At 40.5% G+C, this 27,108-nt stretch overlaps 1 protein-coding gene across 4 annotated transcripts in view; it reads right to left on the reverse strand.

The window, feature by feature from the left end:
• cetp (cholesteryl ester transfer protein, plasma) overlaps positions 1–27,108 on the reverse strand; it is a 66,450-nt gene that overhangs the window by 11,405 nt on the left and 27,937 nt on the right. For all 4 annotated transcript variants that reach the window (XM_072912330.1, XM_072912328.1, XM_072912329.1 and 1 more), the window contains exons 8-17: positions 25,447–25,507; positions 22,306–22,397; positions 19,425–19,524; positions 16,855–16,934; positions 12,692–12,742; positions 12,468–12,614; positions 12,187–12,254; positions 7,455–7,498; positions 5,338–5,403; positions 2,413–2,498 (exon numbers count right to left, since the gene is read on the reverse strand). In XM_072912330.1, coding sequence (XP_072768431.1) covers positions 2,413–2,498; positions 5,338–5,403; positions 7,455–7,498; positions 12,187–12,254; positions 12,468–12,614; positions 12,692–12,742; positions 16,855–16,934; positions 19,425–19,524; positions 22,306–22,397; positions 25,447–25,507 — 795 coding nt within the window. The remainder of the gene's footprint in view (positions 1–2,412; positions 2,499–5,337; positions 5,404–7,454; positions 7,499–12,186; positions 12,255–12,467; positions 12,615–12,691; positions 12,743–16,854; positions 16,935–19,424; positions 19,525–22,305; positions 22,398–25,446; positions 25,508–27,108) is intronic.

Consider the following 27,108-nt stretch of genomic DNA (forward strand, 5'->3'; position numbering starts at 1 on the left):
ATGTAACATGTGGTGGCAGCTCATCTTCAGAAAAGTATTTCCTGGTTTTGTGAGGTTGATGATGTCATCAAAGACAACTTCAGATCATAGCAACTCACAGGGGGTAGTTTGTTTTCTATTTAGATGAATCTTAGGTTTGGTTCAGAGAGATATGAGGGTTTGATAGCAATAGTATCCTTGGGTTCCTTTATTTTATCACTATGACGACACGCTATTGTAGGCTAACTGTTTGGCATGTAGAAATGTTAGATTATGTTGGTAAGCAAAACTGTGGGTAACAGTGGCGCATGCCAGGAAATATGGGAAGTCATATAAAAGAGCAGAAAGGTAATATAAAGGTTCCTTTATATTAAACGTGCTGATGCCAAAACACATACTTTCCTTCCTTGATTTGAGTAAGTAAGATTCTTTGCTTTGTACTTTTGATTGTTTAAGTAGCTACCTTGATTTTTTTTTTCGGTTTTCCACGTGTTTAAGACATGCTTTGCCAATAAACACGCCACACTTCCAACAAACTGAAAGTCTTTCTTCCTATCATTTAGCCCTCGGTCGCCGCATTACAACACTTAGCTGCATTTAATCCAGAGTAACTTGTTGCTGAGCTTATTACGTTTTCCAAATAGCTGACTGCATCACTGGCAATTACCTTTATTAAAGTGGTTTCGAGACAACTTCAAAGATGCGTTGTCCTTTATATTTTAATTGACACAATTTACTGTAATTTTAGTCAACTAAAACGAAAATACATTTTAATCAAAAGACTATGACTAAATCTAAATTGAAAACAGCTTTCAAAATGAACACTGAGTCAGAGAAAATGTGCATGTTTTTCCTCATTTACGTTTACATTATACAAGTGGAACTCAAACAATTTAAAGATTGTGCAAAAATCCATTTATGTCAGCAATTCAACTTCAAATGTGAAACTAATATGTGATATTAACTAATTTCATATAAAGTAAGATATAGCAAGCCTTTATTTCTTATAGTTGTGATGATAATGGCTTACAGTTTTTTAAACTGATTTTCAATTCAAGGTTTTTATCAAAATTGTAAGAAATAAAGGTTTGACATATCTCGAGTTGCATGGTAGGAGCCTGTCATATATTAGTTTTACGTTGTAATTCTAAACAAACATTTTGCACGATATTCAAATTTTTTGAGTTTCACCAGTGTCTTTTCTAAGAATATGACAAAGATACTTACAAGTTTTGAAAATGTTACTAGTTTCCACTTATATTTTATTTAGTTAAATTATACAGGATAATATTTATGTTTCATAATTATTTTCAAAAAAGTATTTTTTTTTAATGTATGTTCCTGTTAAAGGGGAACAGCAGTTTTTAAAAATAATATTTTTGCCAATCATTCACAATCATTCTGAGAGACAAGAACACACGTCTTTTTTTCTTCTTCTTTTTTTTACGATTCTAAAGATTAAACAATAGCTTGCAAGATGTTAACATAGACAGGCTGGAGCATTTTTATTATTAAGACAAGAACTGTGCAATCCGTCTATACACCTTTAAATTGTGGCATTCAAAGCCCTCTAAAACAACTTCAACACCCTCCATCAACGTTTTATATACGCACTGCAAGTCTATACATAATGTAGTAACAGACACGTTCATAACAATATGTAATATGTTCAATATTTACCTTACTTTGGTTATTTTAAGCATTACCGTAACTTCTTTCCTGGGCGCATTTATTTCAGTACCCATAACAACACATTTCCTACTTCCGGCAACAAACATGTTCTTCTTTAAAAACAAAATTCAAAGATTATTTCATTAATTTTATGGCTGAATCAAAAGAAATTCCATAAATTAGAAAACAAATGTTCAAGAAGAAGTGAAAATATAAAATAATGTTATGGTTGGATGTTATTGCTGGTGGACGAGTTCTGGCTGAAAGATGTGATTATGGTGTTTGTTGTCTTATTATTTATTTGGGTCACATTTTGTATTACCCTGTATTGTGTTTATGTGGTATGAAATAACCATCATCAGCGCGCGACATTTTTTTATCCACTTCTTCCTCCGTAAATCTTGATATATATTGACGATGACCCGCCCTGCTATACTTCTGATTGGCTCTGAGCATTTTTCGCCTGACCAATCAGAAAGAAGGGGCCGTCTAAGCATACCCGCCCCCAAAGTGCCAAAAAAAAACATGACAGCGCACAGACCGAGACGACGCGTGCGCAGAAAGGCACTGCGCGTGCGCAAAAGGGTGTCGCGCGCGCGCACGAAGTGGAGAATCAGCGCGCGATAACAGTTTTTATGCGCTCGGATTTTTGGCACTAATGTGACGCCATAGTCAACATTTTCAGTAAGAAATGACAGCAAGATATGGAAAAGGTGAAATGCTACAAATACAAATGTATAAATACATGCAAGAAAGACTTACATCCCGAGGAAGCACTTCTGGGTCATTGATGTCGAATAAGTATGCTCCCTGTTTGTCCAACAGCCTGGTTATTTCCTTTTCAAGCACTGCAAACACAGCAGAGAACGCTTCACTTTATCTACTTTGCTTCTTTCACTACATAAAACTTGTTGGTCCAGCACACACACACCATTGTATGCTCTTATCAAGGTGGGAGTGAGTCAATGTTTGCATCTTTGCAAGTCTCGAGTAAGTTTCAAGTCCTTAATCACAAGTCCAGGTCGGGTCCAGTCTCAAGTCAATGACTTGGTATTTTCGAGTCTTTCCAAGGCATTGACACTGTTTTATGCCACTTATGTGGACTATGATCAGATTTACTGCATTTAATTTGTATATCTAAATTATATTTTTAATAATAATTGATCCAGAGCAATATACATTTAGGTGACAATTCTTATTGATCTTGGTTTAACCTGATAGTTAAAGTGAAGGTACAAATATGAGAGTCGTTACACAGAAGATATATCCATCCATCCATCCATCTTCTTCCGCTTATCCGAGGTCGGGTCGCAGGGGCAGCAGCCTAAGAAGGGAAGCCCAGACTTCCCTCTCCCCAGCCACTTCGTCCAGCTCTTCCCGGGAGATCCCGAGGCGTTCCCAAGCCAGCCGGGAGACATAGTCTTCCCAACGTGTCCTGGGTCTTTGCCGTGGCCTCCTACCGGTCGGACGTGCCCTAAACACCTCCCTCGGGAGGCGTTCGGGTGGCATACTGACCAGATGCCCTAACCACCTCATCTGGCTCCTCTCGATGTGGAGGAGCAGCGGCTTTACTTTGAGCTCCCCCTGGATGGCAGAGCTTCTCACCCTATCTCTAAGGGAGAGCCCCGCCACCCGGCGGAGGAAACTCATTTCGGCCGCTTGTACCCGTGATCTTGTGCTTTCGGTCATAACCCAAAGCTCATGACCATAGGTGAGGATGGGAACGTACATCGACCGGGAAATTGAGAGCTTTGCCTTCCGGCTCAGCTCCTTTTTCACCACAACGGATCGATACAGCGTCCGCATTACTGAAGACGCCGCACCGATCCACCTTTCGATCTCACGATCCACTCTTCCCTCACTCGTGAACAAGACTCCGAGGTACTTGAACTCCTCCACTTGGGGCAGAGTCTCCTCCGTATCCCGGAGATGTCACTCTACCCTTTTCTGGGCGAGAACAATGGACTCGGACTTGGAGGTGCTGATTGTCATCGCAGTCGCTTCACACTCAGCTGCGAATGATCCAGTGAGAGCTGAAGATCCTGGCTAGATCAGGACCACATCATCTGCAAAAAGCAGAGACCTAATCCTGCAGCCACCAAACCAGATCCCCTCGATGCCTTGACTGCGCTGGCTTCCCCGAACTCCTCCCATGTCCGAGTTTTTGCCTCCGCGACCGCTGAAGCCGCACACCGCTTGGCCTGTCGGTACCTGTCCGCTGCCTCAGGAGTCCTATGTGCCCAAAGAACCCGATAGGACTCCTTCTTCAGCTTGACGGCATCCCTCACCGCCGGTGTCCACCAACGGGTTCTAGGATTACCGCCACGACAGGCACCAACTACCTTGCGGCCACAGCTCCAATCAGCCGCTTCGACAATAGAGGTGCGGAACATGGTCCACTCGGACTCAATGTCTAGCACCTCCTTCGTGACATGTTCAAAGTTCTTCCGGAGGTGAAGAACTTTGAACATAGCCTTAGCATTTATGTGCTGTCACACACGTAAATAACAATTATTCACAACAGGAAGTACTCCCGCGACACTACAACCAAACACCGACATGCCTCTTTAAGATAGGAGTATCGTTTTATTATATTGTTGCCTTAAAAACACACCTGTTGACATTGACAATAAAGTAAACTGCATGAAAATTGATTGAAAAATGAGCAAGTTATGATGCATTTTTGTTATACAGGCATTGCATTAAATTAGACCGTACTAAAATGGGCCTTCACATGGTCATGTCATAGAAGGCTGTTCCTGTGCCTGCTTTGATGTATCTGGGGAGTTATGATTTCCCATCATCCTTTGCTTTGCAAATGTGATTGCAAAGGACTTTTTTGCTAAAGAGAGTGCTAAACGGCGACAACAAGTCAGGACACATTAGCAGCGCATACTATCTTTGACACTGATTTGCGGTTGTTGGGTGATTATGCTGCAATGCAAATGAGTCATGTGGGTAAGAGAGTCATAGTTATTTTACAACTTTGTTTTCAAAATACATGTTGTATATTACAGTTGAGGACACATATGTTGCACATTATCACCTACTCTCAAGTCTTCTGGAGTTGTTATGCAAAAGTCCAAGTCAAGTCATGAGTCAATGATGTCAAAGTCCAAGTTGAGTTGCAAGTATTTTATGATTTTGTCAAGTCCAATCCAAAGTCGTCAAAATTGCGACTCGAGTAGATTAGAGTCCACACCTCTGGTGGATAGTAGTGGCCATTAAAATGTTCCCCTTCAAGCTGAATGGCAGCTAATTTCCAGGCAAGATCTAGCCAGGAACTTCATGCCAGTAATGGCCACTAAACACAGGTCAGCAAAGCTTCATCCAAGGACCCTTCATCGAAACGGGGAAACTTTTGAGTAGCTCCATCTGTAATGTCTTGCTGACCCACAGGGTTCAAGCTGAGAGATGATCATTCTGGCACTCGATTTGATTTGGGGCAGAGTGGTTTATTTGGTAATACAACCAACCACCCATCAATCAACGTCAAGGGTGAAGTGGAAGTCTGGAGTATACTTTGGACCAACCACCAGTGAATCACAGGAATGACACATATCCTGATCCATAAAATGCATGACCACTCTATCACCTGAAACATGCTGCCCAATTGTGGTTGTCTATGACCACACCAGGACCGTCCATCATTGTGATTGCTATCAATATCATATGTTTATTTCTTACCAGTCAGCACCTTGGGGATACCTATCCTCCTCAAAGCTTCTTCTATGAACTCCAGTTGTGCTTGATCTACCTATAAAACATAAAGGTGTAATTAATTCCTATATTGCTTGAGTTCTCAGGGCACTCAATCAATCACAGCTAGACTTCAGTTTGTCTTAGAAGACGTGTCGCCTCTCATCCGACCAGGCTTATCAGATCATGCTCATAGACTTAGCTTTGTCAGGTCTAGTCTAAATGCTGGTGCCAAAGCCCCAACAAATTATAATCTAACAAATAACAACAGGAGATAAGAACTTTCCGGTTCCAGGTGGTAGTGCAAACGAGGGTGATTCCAGTCGACAACCTTTTTTAAGTTGGTAGTGGTTGTTTTATAGCGTTCGTTTTGCCACACAACACCTCATTGCTAATGAAGTGAATTAATTGACTCATATTATGTCCAACATATGGTGAATGTTTATATCCAACTTGGAGAAAGCAAACCCTCAGGTTTAAGTAAATAATGGTTGAGAAAGAGCCTTAGATGGACATTCGCATATGGACTAGAATTTGCTCTCTACCAGGAAGAAGCAATAAAAACCAGGCTTCGGAATGCAAAAGTTATAGCTCTATCCTGGCGGAGAGATTCCATGTTTATCTTAAACGTCAAGCCTACAAGTTATGGTATATATCTGTTGTTTTCCAGCCACTACACACAAATGTTCAGGTGGTGCTGTTCGGACTTAGCACACACCCAGACAGAGAAAGAAGTAATATATAAACTGATGGTTTGGCTTCAGCCAGGTTGCCCTTCTGTCCGGGAGGGGGCGACAAGACCAGAAATACATTTCACTAACAAGGGTAATTCCATTTTAATGACTGCTGTTGGCATTGACAGAGGGGTTGCTTCTTTGCACCTGAACCAGTTGTTTTTACGCCACAATAAGAGCTAAGCCATAATTGCCTGAGCACACCCTCCTATTAGAGTATGAATCACTGGGGCTTTTGCACAGCATTTAGACTACATGTAACCAATCTATGAGCAGTCCAGTCTATGAGCATGAATTGATGAAGCTTACCTGGATGAGGGGTGAAACGTCTTCTAAGGCAATTTGAACAGATCGATTGAATGCCCTGAAAATATAATGACCTGATGAATGAGAGCATCCATAGACATTTTCTTGAGTGTGCCAAAAAATTATCTTTGGTCTATGCCAAGCAGCAGTTTCTTTCCTGCATAATAACGATGAAGTTAACAATACTACGACACAAGTCAACATAAACGCACCGATTTTCCTTGGAAGCGTCCACTTTGGTTCTCATGTCAACAAAAGCGGTCAACTGTATATGACGACGTTGACCTAATCGAGGCACTTTTTAGTAATAATGAACTTGATGAGCTGGTCGAATAAAACAGGCTCCTGTGTACTTCTATCAATAAGGAAGTCAACATCTAGGACCACTCGATGACTTGATGAGAGTACACTCTAAAAAAAATTCATGTAAAATATTGTGAACAATGTAGACAATTATGCAATACAATTTCAAGCTCCTTTATGGGTTGGGTTGCAAAAGGGCCGGAAAACATTTTTGGATCCAATAATGATATCGGATATCAATCCAATATTAATAAATGGGCTTGCATGCAAAATGTGTGATACAATGTTGGATAAAAGCAGCACTGCAACGTGTTTACTTGTGCAAAGCTGGACAGCCAACATCAATACATCCTTCAATAAGCACACTGGTTGGTCTTTTCCTGTATTTTAGTCAAGTCATTTACAGAAGGTAACAAAGGGTAAACACGATAGGCTATATATAGGCTACTAGGAACTTGCAGCTACACAACAGCTGAATGTAAGACATATGTAATAAGTGTTTTTAATTGAACAATGGTGCAGTCTAAAACCATACATTCAACAATACAAACAAGTATCAAATAAATATAGTTACATATTACTTACACATGCAAAGGCAGAAGTTTATTAGTAAGTATCCGACATCATTCAACATACTGCGTCATGAGCTTAACTTCAAGAATGATTGTGGTCTTTAGGTTACACTAAAAAACAAATTACCACTCCACTTCAACTAAAGACAGCAGAAATCCATTCCAGACGGTTATTACTAAAGTGATTGACCTACCAGAGGGTTTTGGTAGAGCTCAGCATGTAGAATAACAACCCTGCAGGAAGAAAAAGATGGTCATTAGTTTGCATCTAACTCTGGAGCTCAGAGGCACCTTGAAAGCATGATATCATCATGTCAACCAAACGTTGTCAGTCCTTACAGGCCCCGTTTCAACTGAACCTCACGTCAACTTATTCAGGGACTAGATATGCTAAAATCGCATGCACCGCAGTACGCGAGCTGATGAAAGTACATCAAAAGCGGCTGATTTGCTTTCCCTGAGCACAACACTACAATACTGTACACAGTGTGTCAAGAAAGTTCCAGGTCGCTGCAGGATCCAACTGTAACGGGCTAAATATTCCACCAGCACGGTGAGAAAAATGCTTCCTGAGAAAAAATGTGCTGCGCTGGAGAAACTGCCCTACTGACCTATGATTTTTGTTTTACTCTTTCCTGAACTCAAGGGGGGGGGTCATCAAGATGACGTATTTTGGAGATGTGGACCACATCAAGATGACCGCGACCCTGGAGCGAGGGGACCCCTGATGAATCCATTCAGGATTGCATGATTGTGTGGCAGAGAAAGTTTGTCAGACTACAGAGGGCCAACTTTCAAGTACAAAAATCATAGTTTGTTTTATGAAAAAACAAAAATATGTAACGGAGGCCAGCCAGTGTGCTCAGTGTACCTTTGTAAATGCCATTCCCTGACACCTTAAGAGCTTGCACTAAACATCTATGTCATGGGTGTCAAACTCAAATATAGAGTGGGCCAAAATTTAAAACTGAACAAAGCCGTGGGCCAAGGTTGAACATATTAACCTTTTAATAGGGACCCAAACAAGTTTTGCATTGAATATTGAACAAGCAAGGCTTATATAACTTTATAGTGACATGCAAAATCGAGTTTCAAATAATAATAATAATAATTAAAAAATATCAGTGGCATATCAAATACAATTTAAATAAAAATTGAATGCCTCTTTTCTATTTGCAGCCTTCTGAGGTAAATATCAACATTAAGTTTTTCCACAGGCTAATACATTTGAAAATAAAATAACAATGAATAAAACAACCATTCAGGACTTTAAACTGCTCAGTTTGCAACACACTGATCTAATCTGATGTGCCCAAGCCAGATACCTGCCATCTTTTCTTGGATGCTAGTTCATTAATGTCGGGGCTCAGGCTTTGAGCTGAGGCAACCCTCATTATCGAACGAAAGTGTTCATCAGTCATTATATCTCGTAGTCCACCCGGATCACAGTCTTGGGGTCTTTAACAGTCTTTAACGTACTCTACGAGCTATCGTCACGTCCGCTTTTCATCCATTCTAACATCGTTCAGACCCAGTCACAAGATATGTGCGGCTTCTGTACGCACGCATGAGTGAATGCAACGCATACTTCATCAACAGTGATACAGGTTACACTGAGGGTGCCAGTATAAAAAACTTTAACACTGTTAGAAATATACGCCACACTGTGAATCTACACCAAACAAGAATGACAAACACATTTCGGGAGAACATCCGCACCGTAACACAACAGAACAAATACCCAAAATCCTCTGCAGCACTAACTCTTCCGGGACGCTACAAAATACACCCCCGCTACCACCAAACCTCCCCCTGCCCACACACACACACCTTGTAGCGTCCCGGAAGAGTTAATGCTGCAAAGGGTTCTGGGTATTTGTTCGGTTGTGTTTATGTTGTGTTACGGTGCGGATGTTCTCCCGAAATGTGTTTGTCATTCTTGTTTGGTGTGGATTCACAGTGTGGCGTATATTTCTAACAGTGTTAAAGTTTTTTATTCGGCTACCCTCAGTGTAACCTGTATCGCTGTTGATGAAGTATGAGTTGCATTCAATTGTGTGTGCGTGCAGAAGCCGCACATGTTATGTGACTGGGCCAGCACTCGTTGGACTGGCTGAAAAGCAGACATGACGATTTTCGGGAGGGGCGCTGAAGTTTGGAAGACTCCCGGGAGGGTTGGTAAGTATTAGAATTAGCGGTGAATGCGGCGTTACCGCGGCACTGCCGCAATATATAATCGGCGGGCCAGCTTTAGTGTTAATTTGATATCGCCTCAAGGGCCAAGTGAAATTACACGGGCCAGAGTTTGACACCCATGATCTATGTGATTGTTTGGATTTTTAGCTTGGTGCCGAGTGCTCTTATTCTGAGGACACAGATTCGAACCCCGGGGGGAACGGAAGCAGTTGTTGGACCATGGGCCTTAAATTGGTGCCGTGACCCGGATGAGAGTGAGGTTTAGGGGGGTGAGTGTAACAGAGGCCAGCTAGTGCAGCTGAGCCATTTGTGTACTATGTGTATTTTGGTAGACCTCACTCCCTGACACCTTAAGAGCTTGTGCTGGATATCGAGTCAACAGCTCTGGCTTTTACCTTGGTGCCAAGCGCTCTTGATTCTCATTAGGAGGACCCATGATCGAGCTTCGGGGGGGTGACGGAAGCAGGGTTTGGAACAGGCCTAATAAATTGGTACAATGACCCGGGTGGGAGTGCCGTTTAGCAGGGTGAAAGTGACGTAGGCCAGCCAGTGCAGCTGCTTCAAATTTACGTTGGTAGACCTCTCTCCGTAACACCTTTAACTGGTGCCTAGTAGGCTTGTTAATGATAAACCGATGTGACTGGATATCTGGCTCGATAGGTCGCCAATTCGGCTACGCTGGTTGCAGGCCCTTCAATTTATAAGATTGAGCTGTGAATTCTTAGGTTAATCAAGTATAAACACATAAACCGGTTATCGCGCCGAACTAGAAATCAGTTGATGGTTTTTGTCTTTAAAACGACACGAGAGCCAGGGTTGTCGTGAAGACTCATGCACTTTTTACGTTACTTACGTAAGTGGAGACGAGAATAGACGGGTGTCGCGAGACTAGCAATCAGTAGACAGTTTATCTTTAAAACAACGCTACAGTCACGGGTGCCCGCCAAATGATTATTCCCAAAATACATCCACAACACGGACAGTCTCCGTGCTGTGCTGTCCGTCAATATTGTAACATCCCAAGTAATGGCAGCTCAGAGAGATTCCCAGTTTGTCTTTCTTTATTTCATAAAATGCAACATTCTTGTACAACGGGCTCAATCTCCATGTCTCGCTGTCTTTTTTGGCAACATTCCTTTCACCTTTCACCTCCACCACACACGTCACTTCCCATCCTTGTCCCGGAAATTCCGCCCCAAGTCAAGCCGTTGGCTAGAATCCTTCTATGACGACACTGACTTGTGGGAAATAAATATTTGACATGTGACATGTTTTAATTTTAACATCTTTTGGTAAAGATGTTTTGTTTAATAAAAATTTAAATAGTAGAAGCATGTCACATTTATAGAATGTGCTTTTTTTTTTATATTTGAAGGTTAATTCCCCTATGGTAGTTCTCATTCATCAGGTTATTGTATTTCTCATGGCATTCAACTGATCAGTTGTGTTAGAAGACGTTTGGCCTCTCATCTGAGTAGTTTTCATCAGTCCATGCTCATCAACTTAGCTTGGACAGATTTAGTCTGGGCGCTTGGTGCCAAGGTCCTAACATGTAAAGGAGCAATGCACATGAATGAGGGCTTTTGTTCTTTTGTGGTGTAAAAAAGAATGTGTCCAACAACAAATGTAAACCATAGAATCGAATCGATCATATAGTAAATCGAATCACATCGAATCGTTCTGTTTTATAAATAAATAATTTTTGAATAGCATTGTAACTTATATATCGCGATGCGAATCGAATCGTCCTTCACAAAGAGATTTACATCCCTAGTGCCTAGCACTCTCGACTTTCATTCGGAAGACTCATGTTCGAGCCCCGGGCCGAATGAAAGCAGGGGTTGTATCAGAAGGGTTACACACACACACACACACACACACACACACACACACACACACACACACACACACATGCATATATATATACATATATCCATCCATTTTCTACCGCTTGTCCCGTCCAGGGTCGCTGGAGCCTATCTCAACTGCTTCGGGTGGTAGGCGGGGTACACCCTGGACAAGTCGCCACCTCATCACAGGGCCAACACAGATAGACAGACAACATTCACACTCACATTCACACACTAGGGCCAATTTAGTGTTGCCAATCAACCTATCCCCAGGTATATATATATATATATATATATATATATACTGTATATATATATATATATACTGTATATATATATATATATACTGTATATATATATATATATATATATATATATATATATATATATATATATATATATATATATATATATATATATATATATACATACATATATATATATATATATATATATATATATAGCCGAGGTTACTGTGATTTATCCGCCAGAAAGTGCTCAATAGAGGTAGAGCGGAATATTCGTTAGGTCAGGAAAAAACATGGAGGCTATTTCATCCCTACAAGCCTGTTTCGCAGGTTTCCCTGCTCTTTAGGGGATTTTTTAAGTTCTTCTGTCCAGAAACGACACAGTTTTCATAAGGATCTTTGTGCACTGAAACAGCAGTGCATAATGGGAGCTCCTTTTTGGCCCTTCCTTCCTCTCTAAAGAATTGTAATATGATATCCCCTGAAGAGCAGGGAAACCCACGAAACAGGCTTGTAGAAATAGCCTCCGTGTTTTTTCCTGACCTAACGAATATGCACATACACACTTTTGTGACACACCTCGTACATCACAGTTCACGTCCTCTGGAATGGATGAAAAGTGTCTTACTCTGAAGGTGTGCTGTGCAGTAAGACTTGTTTTTTGGCGTATGAAGCAGTGACATTTGTGGTGATGAGCTGCATATAAAAAAAGAAACTACATTAAACTTGGACAAATTCTACAAAGAATCACAACAAGAGTGCTGTTACATTTGTTAACATGTTACTTAACGACAAACAATAATTGTTACTGAAACAAGCGCACATTAAAGTAATCATTCAGACAATGATGAGTGCAACAGTATTTTGAATATGTACAATACATTAACAGTATTTTCAGCCAGGTCTTACAGTTTGGAAGAGGAGTGTATCTTGACCGTCACACTGCAGGCGACCAGAGGCCTCTGCCCTGACAGTTGTGCCAAAGGAGGACGTGTTAATGTCGGGAACAGAAGAACTCCACACATGGAGATCTGGATGACCCGTTTCTAAAAGGCACTTGACACACAGGTAATACAAAAACAATATGTATGTAATTGTTCAAAGATGCGTTGCCTCTGACATTGTTGCTTTACCTTTCTGATAAAATCAGGCATGGTTGTGGAGAAATTTGTCTTGAAATCCTCCTGAAATTACACACATAAGCGTTCTGAGCTATATCTGTGGTAACCATTTGTTTGTATGTGCATGGTTGTTACTATTATTAACCCTTAAGAGCCCATAACCATTTAAAAGGGTCCTATCTTGTTAATTTCAAATGATATTCTGTGTTAGCCCTGCAATGAGGTGGTGACTTGTCCAGAGTGTACACTGCCTTCCGCTCGAGTGCAGCTGGGATAGGCTTTGAATACAATTTTAAAGTTAAAGTTAAAGTTAAAGTGCCAATGATTGTCACGCACACACTCGGTGCGGTGAAATTATCTTCTGCATTTGACCCACCCCCACAGGGGAGCAGTGAGCAGCAGCGGTGGCCACGCCCAGGAATCATTTGGTGATTCAACCCCCAATTCCAACCCTTGATGCTGAGTGCCAAGCAGGGAGGTAATGGGTCCCATTTTTATAGTCTTTGGTATGGCACTCCAACCACAAGGCCACTGAGCAGGTATGATATTTACTGGGTAAATCTGCATTTTTTTCTAATTCTTCAGCCTTTCAAGGTAAGCTCAGTTTGAAACATTTTAGTGTGCTATAAGTGTACTCTGAAATGAAGAAAGAACATGTTTTGATGTATAATCGGGAAGCGCAAGAGTCTGTCTGCATGAACTAATGTATGTGATTATGACTGGGCTCCAAATTGCTCCAACAGAGCAACAGGTGGACAACTTTCTGCAATCAAAGGGCTTTGATGTTAATGTCAATAACATCAACACAACAATTCCAATGTCTATCAGGAATAACTACACTCTTCTCATCATCATAAAGTTGACCAACAAAAAAAAAACAAGGTTTCTTTGCTCAGGTAGAGACTCAAGCTGAAAGAACAATAAGACATGAGGCCCTTTTCCACCAAAAATTCAGGAAACTCTGGTTCCTGGAACCTCTGGTCCCTGGATCTACAGGTTCCTGTAGAAGTGTGTGGTTTGTGTTTGCACCACATTTCACAGTTGAGGGTAGTTTATACAAATCAGGCTAAGGACGTATGGAGGAGTGATTTACTATATTTCTATACTGATACCATGTAAACAAACAGACAATATTAAGTCAGAGTTATTTTACTAAAAAGTAAGTAAATTAAATACAAAGCGATGATATACAAAATGATATAGTGTACCAAATTGTACATAAAATGTCAGGCTTTTGTCCGCAATGTCCAACAGTCAGAAAGTCATCCCGTCTGTAAATGAGGGCCAGGTGATTCCTTTTGGTCCATTTCAGCTGTAAATAACAATGCATAAATAATAAATGTCACGGTTTATCTCACGCCAACAACACAAACACATCGGCTTTACCGTTAGCTTGTTTGCATTAGCATTGTGTTCACTCGGGTTGAGGCTAATAACTACACAAAAAGAGTATCACTGACTACTTTTACAACATGTAATAAAGTAAATAGTTAATATGTAAATACGTTTAAAAGAGTCCATCCACTTCTCTTAGCTTTACGTAACGAAATTAAGTTTGTAAAAACTAATAAACAACAATAAACGGCATATAGCTTAAAGGCTACGGCTGAGTAAAAACACTCCAAATTAGTTCCCCTAATCAGTGTTCTTCAGCACTAAGATGCTCCACAAAAGTTCCTGCATGTCAAAAGCTCCTTTCGTTCTTCTTTCGCTCCATTGTCAAGTTCCTTGTAATAGAAATACACAAGAAATAAGAATAGAAAAGTCGCCGCATATATTCTGATGGCGGTCGTGTGTTTGAAAAATACGTTTTAAGAACGCCCCCAAACTGTATTTCACCAATCAGCGTTCGACAGCACAGCCCGCCCCAAAAAGGTTACTGGTAGCTTGGAAAAGTCCCACCTACCTCGGAGGAACTCCAAAAGGTTCCAGAAGAACTAAATCTACTCGAGTAGTTTTTGGTGGAAACACAGAGGGAACTTTATTTAGTTATTAAGTTCCTGAAAATGTTCCTGCGGTCGAAAAAGGCCTATTGATAAGGATAGGATTAAATATAAGCTTCTCTTCTTCCTACTCTCTTCCTTCCTTTCCGACATGTTGAACAGTGCAAATAAAACATACTTGCCAACCCTCCCGGATTTTCCGGGAGACTCCCGAAATTCAGCGCCTCTCCCGAAAACCTCCCGGGACAAATTTTCTCCCGAAAATCTTCCTAAAATTCAGGCGGAGCTGGAGGCCACGCCCCCTCCAGCTCCATGCGGACCTGAGTCCGCTTTCCCACAATATAAACAGTGTGCATGCCCAATCACATTATAACTGTAGAATGATCGAGGGCGAGTTCTTAGTTTCTTATGTGGGTTTATTGTTAGGCAGTTTCATTAACGTCCTCCCAGCGCGGTAACAACACACAACAGCAGCAGTCACGTTTTTTGTCTACCGTAAAGCAGTTCGTCTGCCGTAAACAGCAATGTTGTGACACTCTTAAACAGGACAATACTACCATCTATAACATCAATGACATATACGGCTTTTAGAGAGTGCAGTGCACAACTGCGCACACAACAAGGGGACGAAGCAGAAGAACGAGGAAGATACAGCCATGGCGACGCCGACGACGAGGAAGATGAAGAAATACGCTTTGTTGCACCTTTCCTGCCTGAGTCCGGCGATTAGTTGCAAATCTTGCTTTAATGATTGCTTGCACACAGCCAATCCAACACAAAACAAACTAGTCCCCGCCCGCACTCACGCTACCGCTCCCTCTCTTCTCTCGCCCACACACTCACTGACGTCACTCACCTCACATGCTCACCTATTAAAGGGCCACACACACACATACGCTACTCTCATAACAGCTTGTAAGTTCCAAGCCGCAGCTGCGATTGGACCTGGATAGCCTCCGAGAAGAAGTAGTGGACTACCAAGTGCTTGGCACTGAAGATCTTCCTCAGGAAGCAAAGATTGACTGGTTTTGGGCCATGCTAGGGAGAGATGGAAGATTCCAGACTCTAATGCATTTGATGAAAGCACTTTTGTGCGTGCCACACATCAATGCATCATCAGAGAGGGTGTTCAGCATGGTTAGAAAAATAGTGACAGAGAATAGAACAAGGATGGACAATTCAACCCTTAACTCAACAATGAGTAGATGAGTGTTATGTGTGTGTATATGTGTAAATAAATGAACACTGAAATTCAAGTATTTCTTTTATTTATATATACATATATATATAATAAAATAAATATATATATAAATATATAAATGTATAAATAGATTACTGTACAGGGCTTCACGGTGGCAGAGGGGTTAGTGCATCTGCCTCACAATACGAAGGTCCTGAGTAGTCTTGGGTTCAATCCCGGGCTCGGGATCTTTCTGTGTGGAGTTTGCATGTCCTCCCCGTGACTGCGTGGGTTCCCTCCGGGTACTCCGGCTTCCTCCCACCTCCAAAGACATGCACCTGGGGATAAGTTGATTGGCAACACTAAATTGGCCCTAGTGTGTGGATGTGAGTGTGAATGTTGTCTGTCTATCTGTGTTGGCCCTGCGATGAGGTGGCGACTTGTCCAGGGTGTACCCCGCCTTCCGCCCGATTGTAGCTGAGATAGGCTCCAGCGCCCCCCGCGACCCCAAAGGGAATAAGCAGTAGAAAATGGATGGATGGATGGATATATAGCTAGAATTCACTGAAAGTCAAGTATTTCTTATATATATATATATATATATATATATGAAAGTCAAGTATTTCTTATATATATATATATATATATATATATATATATATATATATATATATATATATATATATATATATATATATATATGTGTGGGAAAAAAAATCACAAGACTATTTCATCTCTACAGGCCTGTTTCATGAGGGGGGGGGGGGTTCCCTCAATCATCATGATGATTGAGGGAACCCCCCTCATGAAACAGGCCTGTAGAGATGAAATAGTCTTGTGATTTTTTTTTCCCACACATACATATATTGCGCTCTACTACGGTATCGAGCACTATTTTTTGGATAACCTTATTAAGACATATATATATATATATATATATATATATATATATATATATGAAATACTTGACTTGGTGAATTCTAGCTGTAAATATACTCCTCCCCTCTTAACCACGCCCCCTAACTACGCCAGCCGGTACCTGAAACATTTACCATCAAGTCTTTTCCAGTGATGTGGAGCTCGAAGCGACCATCTTGGTGGGCAGCTGTCATCATCGGACTTAAGACCTGGTCTAGGCGTGAAAACAGGTTTTTGAGTATTAGTATTAGTCCAGAGTATTCATAAATACAAACCCCGTTTCCATATGAGTTGGGAAATTGTGTTAGATGTAAATATAAACGGAATACAATGATTTGCAAATCCTTTTCAACCCATATTCAATTGAATGCACTACAAAGACAAGATATTTGATGTTCAAACTTATAAACTTTATTTTTTTTTGCAAATAATAATTAACTTAGAATTTTATGGCTGCAACACGTGCCAAAGTAGTTGGGAAAGGGCATGTTCACCACTGTGTTACATGGCCTTTCCTTTTAACAACACTCAGTAAACGTTTGGGAACTGAGGAGACACATTTTTTAAGCTTCTCAGGTGGAATTCTTTCCCATTCTTGCTTGATGTACAGCTTAAGTTGTTCAACAGTCCGGGGGTCTCCGTTGTGGTATTTTAGGCTTCATAATGTGCCACACATTTTCAATGGGAGACAGGTTTGGACTACAGGCAGGCAAATCTAGTACCCGCACTCTTTTACTATGAAGCCACGTTGATGTAACACGTGGCTTGGCATTGTCTAGCTGAAGTAAGCAGGGGCGTCAATGGTAACGTTGCTTGGATGGCAACATATGTTGCTCCAAAACCTGTATGTACCTTTCAGCATTATTGGCGCCTTCACAGATGTGTAAGTTACCCATGTCTTGGGCACTAATACACCCCCATACCATCACAGATGCTGGCTTTTCAACTTTGCGCCTATAGCAATCCGGATGGTTCTTTTCCTCTCTTTTCCAAAAATAATTTTGAAATGTGGACTCGTCAGACCACAGAACACTTTTCCACTTTGTATCAGTCCACCTTAGATGAGCTCAGGCCCAGCGAAGCCGACAGCGTTTCTGGGTGTTGTTGATAAACGGTTTTCGCCTTGCATAGGAGAGTTTTAACTTGCACTTACAGATGTAGCGACTAACTATAGTTTCTGACAGTGTTCCTGAGCCCATGTGGTGATATCCTTTACACACTGATGTCGCTTGTTGATGCAGTACAGCCTGAGGGATCGAAGGTCACAGGCTTAGCTGCTCACGTGCAGTGATTTCTCCAGATTCTCTGAACCCTTTGATGATATTACGGACCGTAGATGGTGAAATCCCTAAATTCCTTGCAATAGCTGGTTGAGAAAGGTTTTTCTTAAACTGTTCAACAATTTGCTCACGCATTTGTTGACAAAGTGGTGACCCTCGCCCCATCCTTGTTTGTGAATGACTGAGCATTTCATGGAATCTACTTTTATACCCAATCATAGCACCCACCTGTTCCCAATTTGCCTGTTCACCTGTGGGATGTTCCAAATAAGTGTTTGATGAGCATTCCTCAACTTTATCAGTATTTATTGCCACCTTTCCCAACTTCTTTGTCACGTGTTGCTGGCATCAAATTCTAAAGTTAATGATTATTTGTAAAAAAAAAAAAATGTTTATCAGTTTGAACATCAAATATGTTGTCTTTGTAGCATATTCAACTGAATATAGGTTGAAAATGATTTGCAAATCATTGAATTCCGTTTATATTTACATCTAACAAAATTTCCCAACTCATATGGAAACAGAGTTTGTAGTAGTACTTATAGTAACACTTAACACAAATATAAACGCAACAATTTTGTTTTTGCTCCTATTTTTAATGAGTTAAACCAAAATATCTAAAACTTTTACTATATACACAAAAGACCTATTACTCTCAAATATTTTTCACAAATGTGTCTAAATCTGGGTTAGTGAGCATTTCTTCTTTGCCAAGATAATCCATCCCACCTCACAGGTGTGGCACATCAAGATGCTGATTAAACATTATGATTATTGCACAGGTGTGCCTGAGGCTGCCCACAATAAAAGGCCACTCTGAAATGTGCAGTTTTATCACACAGCACAATGCCAAAGATGTCACAAGTTTTGAGGGAGCATGCAGTCACTACTATAAGTACTACAATTACAAGAATAAACACAACTACACTAATCCATCTAATGCAGCTATAAGAAACTATAATACGCTATTATACATACTCCGAATACAAGAAACTCCAGCTACACTACTACCTATACTACAAATACATGTACTACAAGAACATCACTACACGTATCAAAATTACAAAAAATAATAATGCACAACTACAAGTACTACAACTACATGTACTACAAGTACTGCAACTACAAGAAACTATGTTTACACTATTACTAAGGACTACAATTTCATGAAACTTTATTACATTACCACAAGTAATGAAACTACAAGAACTACAAGTACAATAAACATCTGAACTCTGTGCTTGCCAACAATTATTTCTACAGTTTGTACTAAATCATCTATGGCTTTAGGATCAAATACTACAATTGTATTGTATTATTGTATTTTGTCATAAAAATGATGTTGTATTCATATTTTTTTTAACTAACTGGTAAACCAGCAGGGGATTAAATACTTTTTGTATTATATGATGGCAAATTCTGACCTGAGATCCAAAAGTAGAGCATCCTGTTATCACTCAGCTGACTTGGGTTGAAAGCTGACTCCTCGATGACTGAAGACGTGTTTTTATAATTCATAATCCCCTGGAAGATTGATGAAAATCAAAAATTAGGGGTTGACATTGTGTTTGCTATTAATACATTGTGTTTAGCTGTCATAGTACAATACTGTACACTGTGTTCCTGTAATTGTTTCTTCATATGTATAACTCAAATAAAATATTCCACAACAACGAGACAATTTATATACTTTAGATTTAGTTTCAAAGTTGGAATGTTAGGTAATTTTATGGTTACATCCATTATTTACCATTTGCTATACTACTGTATAATAACAATAATAATAATGGATTACATTTATATAGCGCTTTTCTATAGACACTAAAAGCGCTTCACAGAGAACTGGGAACCCATCATTCATTCACTCCACATTCACACGTTGATGGTGGTGTGGTCAACTGATTGCACACCATCAATATCAATACAAACAGCAGGCTTTCTACATATGCACCAATCTCCATGGAGGACTAACCTGGCTAACCAGACTAACCAGACAAACATGACTAACAAGACTGACATGATTAACCTGACTGACCAGACTAATCAGACCTTCCAGGATTGTTGGGATTCACACAAATTCAACCAATCCCTGCGAATAATCAGTCATCAAAACTTTGTCCATTCCCCTCAAATTCAACACACATTTTAGCCTATGATCATCAAATTTGTGGCACTCAAACCTTGGAAGATTAAAAAAGCCTGATGAGGGTCGTATTTTATGATTGTGGAATACAGAAAAATTACCAATAGGGACTTTAACAGGGAATTGCACTTTTTTTGGAATTTTCATTTTCATGATGATGGATGTTTTTTTTTAATGCATTCTAAATATTACCGTATTTTCTGGACTATAGGCCCACCGTATTATAAGGCGCACTGCCGATGAGTGGGTCTATTCAGGTATTTTTTCATACAAAAGGCGCACCGGATTATAAGCCGCATTAAAGGGGTCATATTAGGATTTTTTTCTAAATGGAAAGCATTTCCTTGTGGTCCACATAACATGTAATGGTGGTTATTTGGTCAAAATGTTGCATAGATTATGTTTTACAGATCATCTTCAAGTCGCTTTCTGACAGTTGCTTCAGGATGCGCCGTTTTGTGGGCGGTCTTATTTACGTGGCTCATCTTCGACAGCGTCTTCTCCCCGTCAACTTTGTTGTAGCGGTGTAGCGTGCAAGGACGGAAGTGAAAGAAGTGTCAAAAGATAGAGCTAACTGTTTTAATGACATTCAGACTTTACTTAAATCAACAACGGAGCAGCATCTTCTCATCCGTGGCTCACTAGTGCAACAAGGCCGGAAATGTGTACCGTGAAAAACGGTCCGACCAGAAGTCTCTAATAACTAAAGTTCCGTGGGTGAAGTATGTAAACCCACTACCCTGGTAGTTTTCAGCGCTTCCATAGCGAGATATAAGTTAGAACTTTACGCTACTTTACATTAGATATGGCAACAGCAGAGGGTGAATGTCCCATAACAAGAAGATAGTGAAAAAGAACAAGCTTATCAACTACGGCATCGCGACGGACTACAGTGGCGGACGTGCGCAAATTTTCAGGACTTATGCAGATCTCAAATACACATCAGCAGGTACCATGAGGTAAGAAAAGTTGGTTTTGCATAATATTGTGGAACAAAACGCCAGATAATATGTCTGCTAATGGGTGACATTTAGCGGCCCTTATACCCACACCATAGTAATACTTGTATCTCTGACTACGGTAGCCGTAATGGGCCGACAATCCATCAAGCGGTGCGGCTTCAAAGTCATACTAAAACATTTTGACAGATTTTTGAGTGCCGTGTGTAATGTTCTTTATTTTCAATGGAACATTTAAAGTTTTGGTGTTGTTTACTGTCGTCATATTGCAGCCTCCACGTATCTCTTATGTTTGACTACCATCTATTGGTCACAGTTATCATTACACCATGTACCAAACAAAATTGTTTCGAGGTCGGTAAGTACAACCAATATTATTCCGTACACTAGACGCACCGGGTTTAAAACCGACTGTCAATTTTTGAGAAAATTAAAGGATTTTAAGTGCGCCTTATAGTCCGAAAAATACGGTAAGTAAACGTAAATAAAAGTCCCCTTACAGCAGAGCCAATAGGAGCTCCACTATTCCGCCCATAAAATCCGATAAATAACCATTCAAAAAGCACCAACAATACTCTATTTACATTTAGTGACTTGAATATTAACCAAGTATTAGTGATATTGTTATTATAAACGCTAACGCAGACGAACTATTTAGAACAGCGCCGTGATCACTTCCAGATGTGCCTATGTTTGCCTATGATGCTGCCACCTCGCATCCCTGCTCCCTGTAAGTTTATTGTAGTTAATGCCTCTCACCTGAAAAATAGATGGCTGAGAATATAATCCGAAAAATTGGGGCACTTTGACAGCCGTTTCAGACCTGGAATTGGCAAGGACGACAAGCTGATTTTTGCTAAAAATAATTTGCCGTGCTGCAGCGACCAGCAAAAATAGAAGCTCTGCATGTATATACCACAAGGTGGAGCCGTGCCGATGCTGTGCCAGTGCGCACAACGTCCATCGATGGTGACAATTGACACAATAACTAGAATGGAAAGGAAAAGCCGTCTTGAGGAAATCTTGTAAGGTCGATTACATTCCCTGAGAATCGACCGTGAAGCCTTTGCTCTCGCAGATGCAGTGAATAAAAATGATCATTTTCAAATCAACCTTTTTCTGCTTTGGTGCAGGTGTGTGCGCTTCCGTGTGTGCCGTTCTAGTTTTGCTGTGAGTGAAACAGAATTGACAGATGTGGTTTACCTTGTGGTACGATTCTATGTATTTGGCAGTGATGACCGGAGCAGCAGTCACACCGATGTCTACACCGATGTCTCCGTCACTGAGGAACTTCTCTGGAAAAGCATTGAGACAAAGTGTACATTATGTACATGACCAAAAAACCATCTATTTCTGGGCAAATAGGCAAACAATACTTAGTGAAGCAATATTAGGCGTAATTTATTACTATAAATGAGGGTCTAACGTAAGAAAATGTGTAAAAAGTTGTGAATACTTTGTCAAAGTGACAATGTGTAAGTAATACAAACCCCTGGAATCACTAGACTTGGAGGATGTTCATTCATCAGATCACCGACATGACACAAAAGTATAGTTTTATCAAATGTCAACTTTCTGGCTTTAAAATACTAAAAAAAAAATAAAGAATATAAATTGTGGTAGTTAATAACAGTTTAATTTTTAGATTAAGCAGAGTAAAAAAAAAAATGGAATCACTCAATTATGAGGAAATATGGAATCATGAAAACCAAACAAACAAAAACGCTACAATACACCACTAGTAACTGTTTGCACCACCTCTGGCTTTTATAACAGCTTGCAGTCTCTGAAGAATGGACTTAACCAGTGACAAACAGTACTCTCCATCAATATTGCTCCAACTTTGTCTGATTGCTGTTGACAGATCAGCTTTGCAGGTTGGAGTCTTTCTTCATTTTCCACCACAGATTTTTAACTGGATTGCGATCCGGGCTGTTTGCAAGCCATGACGTTGACCTTATGTATCTTTCTTCAAGGAAGGTTTTTACAGTTTTTGCTCTATGGCAAGATGCATTATCTTCTTAAAAAATATTATCATTATCCCCATACATCTTTTTGATTAAAACCCCGGTAGTCGAGAAGTGCTTCGAGAGGGTGGTCATGACTCATCAAGGACGAGATCGACGTCAATGTGGACCCCCAAGTGGTCCACACATCCCTCACCTACCTATGGAGCAGAAAGTCTTACGTCCGCCTGCTCTTCCTGGACTTTTAAATAGCCTAAAAACCATCATCCCACAAACCCTGGTGCAGAAGCTTGCCTCTCTAGGACTATGTCTCACACTGGAGAACTGGGTACTGGACCTCCTGACCTATACACCCCAGATTGTCAGAATCCACAACAGTGTCTACTCCATCACCCTCAGTACTGGCTCTCCCCAGGCATGTGTGCTGAGCCCCCTCCTGTTTAGTCTACTGACGTATGACTGCTCGGCGAGACACCCCAGCTGTCATATAGTAAAGTTTGTGGATGACACAGTAGTAGTGGGACGCATCACTAACAACGATGAGTCCGTATACAGACAGAAAGTTGAACACCTGGAGCAGTGTGGTGCAGAGAAAACAACCTATACATCAATGTGAACAAGACTAAAGAGATGGTGGTCGACTCCCCTGTACATTGAAGGAGCAGCTGGGGAAATAGTCTCTAGCTTCAGGTACCTGGCTGTTAACATAACCTAAGACCTCGCCTGGAGCACCAACACATCCTGTCTGGTCAGGAAGGCCCACCAGCGACTTTCCTCAGGAAGCTACGGCGAGCTGTACTTGGGAGCTCAGTCCTGAGGAGCTTCTACAGCTGTGTAGTGGAGAGCATGCTTCACCGTGTAACACAGCAGCTGCACAGCAGCGGAGAAGAAGGCTCTGCAAAAGGTTGATGAAGGCTGCACAGAAGACTGTGGAGATGCAGGCGGAGTGCCCTCAGCATTATGAAGGACTCCACTCACCTTGCACACAAGCTCTATCAACCTCTCCCCTTAAGCAAGCGACTGTGACACATAGGGCGTAAAACCACCAGGCTCAAAAACAGCTTCTTCCCTGGAGCTGTCACACTGCTGAATTCTAGCCGGGCTCCATAGTCTCCCTCTGGTATTCTTTCTGTCCCTCTCCTTCCCCCACCACACTGACTGCACAATTTCTTATTTATTTATCTATATCATTCCACACATCGTTTTTCATCAACTAATCTCGGTCCTTTCTCTTAAGTGCCTTATGTTATTGCCTATTTACTATTCATTATTGTTTTTCTTTATTGCCTATTTATTACTGTTTTTCTTAACTTTTGTCAGGACCTAAGTCCAAATTTCGTACCGTTTATGTGCAAATGTGTACGCATATGACAAATAAAGCTCCTTGAATCCTTGAATTACCTGACATGCAGCAATGACTGTGGAAGTTAGCATGTTTTCTTCAGACAGTCGTCTTCATAAATCTCATTGGAACAGCACCAAACAAAATTTCCAGGATCATTACCTTTCCCAATGTAGATTCGCTTAATATGACTTACATAGTGTCATCATATACCCATGATTGCTTTTCTTTAGCCCATTGTATCCTTATTTGTTTCAGTTTAGGTCTTATTGACCACTTTCGTTTAGCTTTTTGGTATTTAAATCCCATTTCCTTGAGGTGCATTTCTACAGTTCAGTCACAGACGGTGACTCCAGTTTCAGCCCCTTTGTTCTTCATTTCTTTTGCTGTGCATTTTCTGTTTTCAAGACATTTTGCTTTTAAGTTTTCTGTCCTAAAGCTTTGAAGTTTTCCTAGTGTACCAGTAGTCTTGTCTTTTACAGCCTCCCATGTTATTTGTACTTGGTCCAGATTTTATACATAGCTGACTGTGAACAATCAACATGTTTTGCAACACTGCATGATGATTTACCTTTTCGAAGGAGTTTGATAATCCTCTCCTTTGTTTCAATTGACATCTCTCGTGATTGAGCCATGATTCATGTCAACATACCTGGTGCAACAGCTCTCCCAAGGTGTGAACACTGTTTTTTAACTGTAGACTAATAAACACAGTTAATCTGATGCAGGTATTAGCTTTTAAAATAAAAAAAATTACAGCGTGATAATGTTTTCCCTCGAATTGAGGGATTCTATGAACTTTTACTTAGCTTGATTTAAAAATTAAACTGTTTCTGACTACCAACATTTTTTTTCTTGATTTTTTTTAGTTTCTTAAAGACAGAAAGTTGCCATTTGAAGTTACTTTAGTTTTGTGTCATGTATGTTTTTGGTTTTTATTCCCTACAAAATTGAACAACTTAATCATCCAAAACATAAACATCCTCTAAGTCTGGGGTTGTAGTAGTAGTAATAGTGAGTAGTAAGTGAACCCACCTGCTCTTTCTTGTATGAAATCTGCCAATATATTTGCCACTTTGTTGATCTCTTTACAAATCTGCAACAGAAGAAACACAACGTTTTTACAAAAGTCTCCATCTACCTCTAAAAAAATATATATATATATATATTGGGGTGTGACGGTACGTCATATTCACCGTTCAGTACGTACATCAGTTTTAGAACAAAAGCAAAATCCGGCGACCCATTACAATTCATCCAGTGGAACACTAGCTTCATAGCCCTCATAGATAGAACACAAAACTACAGTGTTATCTCGACTCACGAGTGTCCCCACTCACCAGGTTTTTGGGATACAAGCTGTCACTAATTGTTGTGCTTTAGGTTACGAGCAAAAATTCCAGTTACGATCCTCCCTACCAGTACTTGGCTAATTGTCCCAAATAAAAATGTAAGATCCACCCAAAACATAAGGTCTCACTCCCTAGCATTAGCTTATTGCTGGAGATGGACATAACTTAGTTTTTTTCAAGCATGGTAATGAAGAGAAACTTGACTATTTAAAAAGGATGTAAGCGTTGGAGCAAGGTTTCCAAAGGTGCACCTGCACAGGCCTCATTAATGATGCCAGATAGGAGCTTTGGCAGGAGGCTTCCTGCTCTAGCTACCTGGGAGATGCTACACTTGTGGGACGAGGCGGCGTGTCCCAGTGTGGGCTGTATCTAATATCTGGCGTGTTCCACCAGGGAAGACCGCGGGCTATGTAAAAAGGGGTATGGAAATATTGGAAGTTTAAACAATGTGTGGAACGATATGTACAGTATGTAACCCGCCTGGTTCAGTCCCTGTTTCCGGTCTGCCGGGGTTTCGAACATGGGTCCTCCTGAATGAAAGACGAGCATGCTATACTGCTCTATTGCATGCAGTGAACTTTTGCTTTCATTTCAAAGTGTTACTCCTTTAAGGTCAGATCTTATAAAAGTAAAATTGCATCCTCAGGAAACTACTAAAACATAAAAAGATCTACACTTAAGTGTTCACATAGAGATTTAGGGTTTACATTTAAGTGTTTGAATAGATATTTAAGGTCTACATTTAAGTGTTTGCATAGGTATTTTAATTACTACATTTTGAAGGGTCATCTTAAAGTGTATACCTCACCACCTTGCATGGAAGACATTTAGTCAAGTGGTATTTCATTTCTGACAAAGTGATTATTTAAAAATGTCATTGCATTGTGACCAACAATGTCAGGACGAGCTAGACAGACAGCTTGAACATCTCCAGGTAGGCTTACTTACAGGTTTAATCTTAGATGATGAGACTGACACCCCACAAGAAGAGGTATAACTGACAGAGGGGTCACACAATGAACTTAATGAACAAAGTGCAGCTGTCCCAAAGATAAGGAAGTCCTCACATGAGAAACATTTGACACTCAGGATGCGAGAGTTGACAGAGTAGCAAACAGTTTAAAGAGAAAGGAAAATGTACTCTGCACATGAGAAATGGAAGGCTCATGTTAAAATGTTTGTGTGAACCTGAAAGAACAATGCTCTGATCGTGACCTCTGTGAAATGATGGATTTTCTTGTGAAGCTTGAGGCTAAAGTCAAAGTAGAATATGACAGTTTACGGGAAAAATCAACTGTCTCAAGAAGTGGGGCACAAGATTGATGCCTGCTCAGCTGTGATAGGA

The sequence above is a fragment of the Nerophis lumbriciformis genome, linkage group LG35, assembly GCF_033978685.3.
Source record: "Nerophis lumbriciformis linkage group LG35, RoL_Nlum_v2.1, whole genome shotgun sequence".
Lineage (NCBI taxonomy): Eukaryota > Metazoa > Chordata > Actinopteri > Syngnathiformes > Syngnathidae > Nerophis > Nerophis lumbriciformis.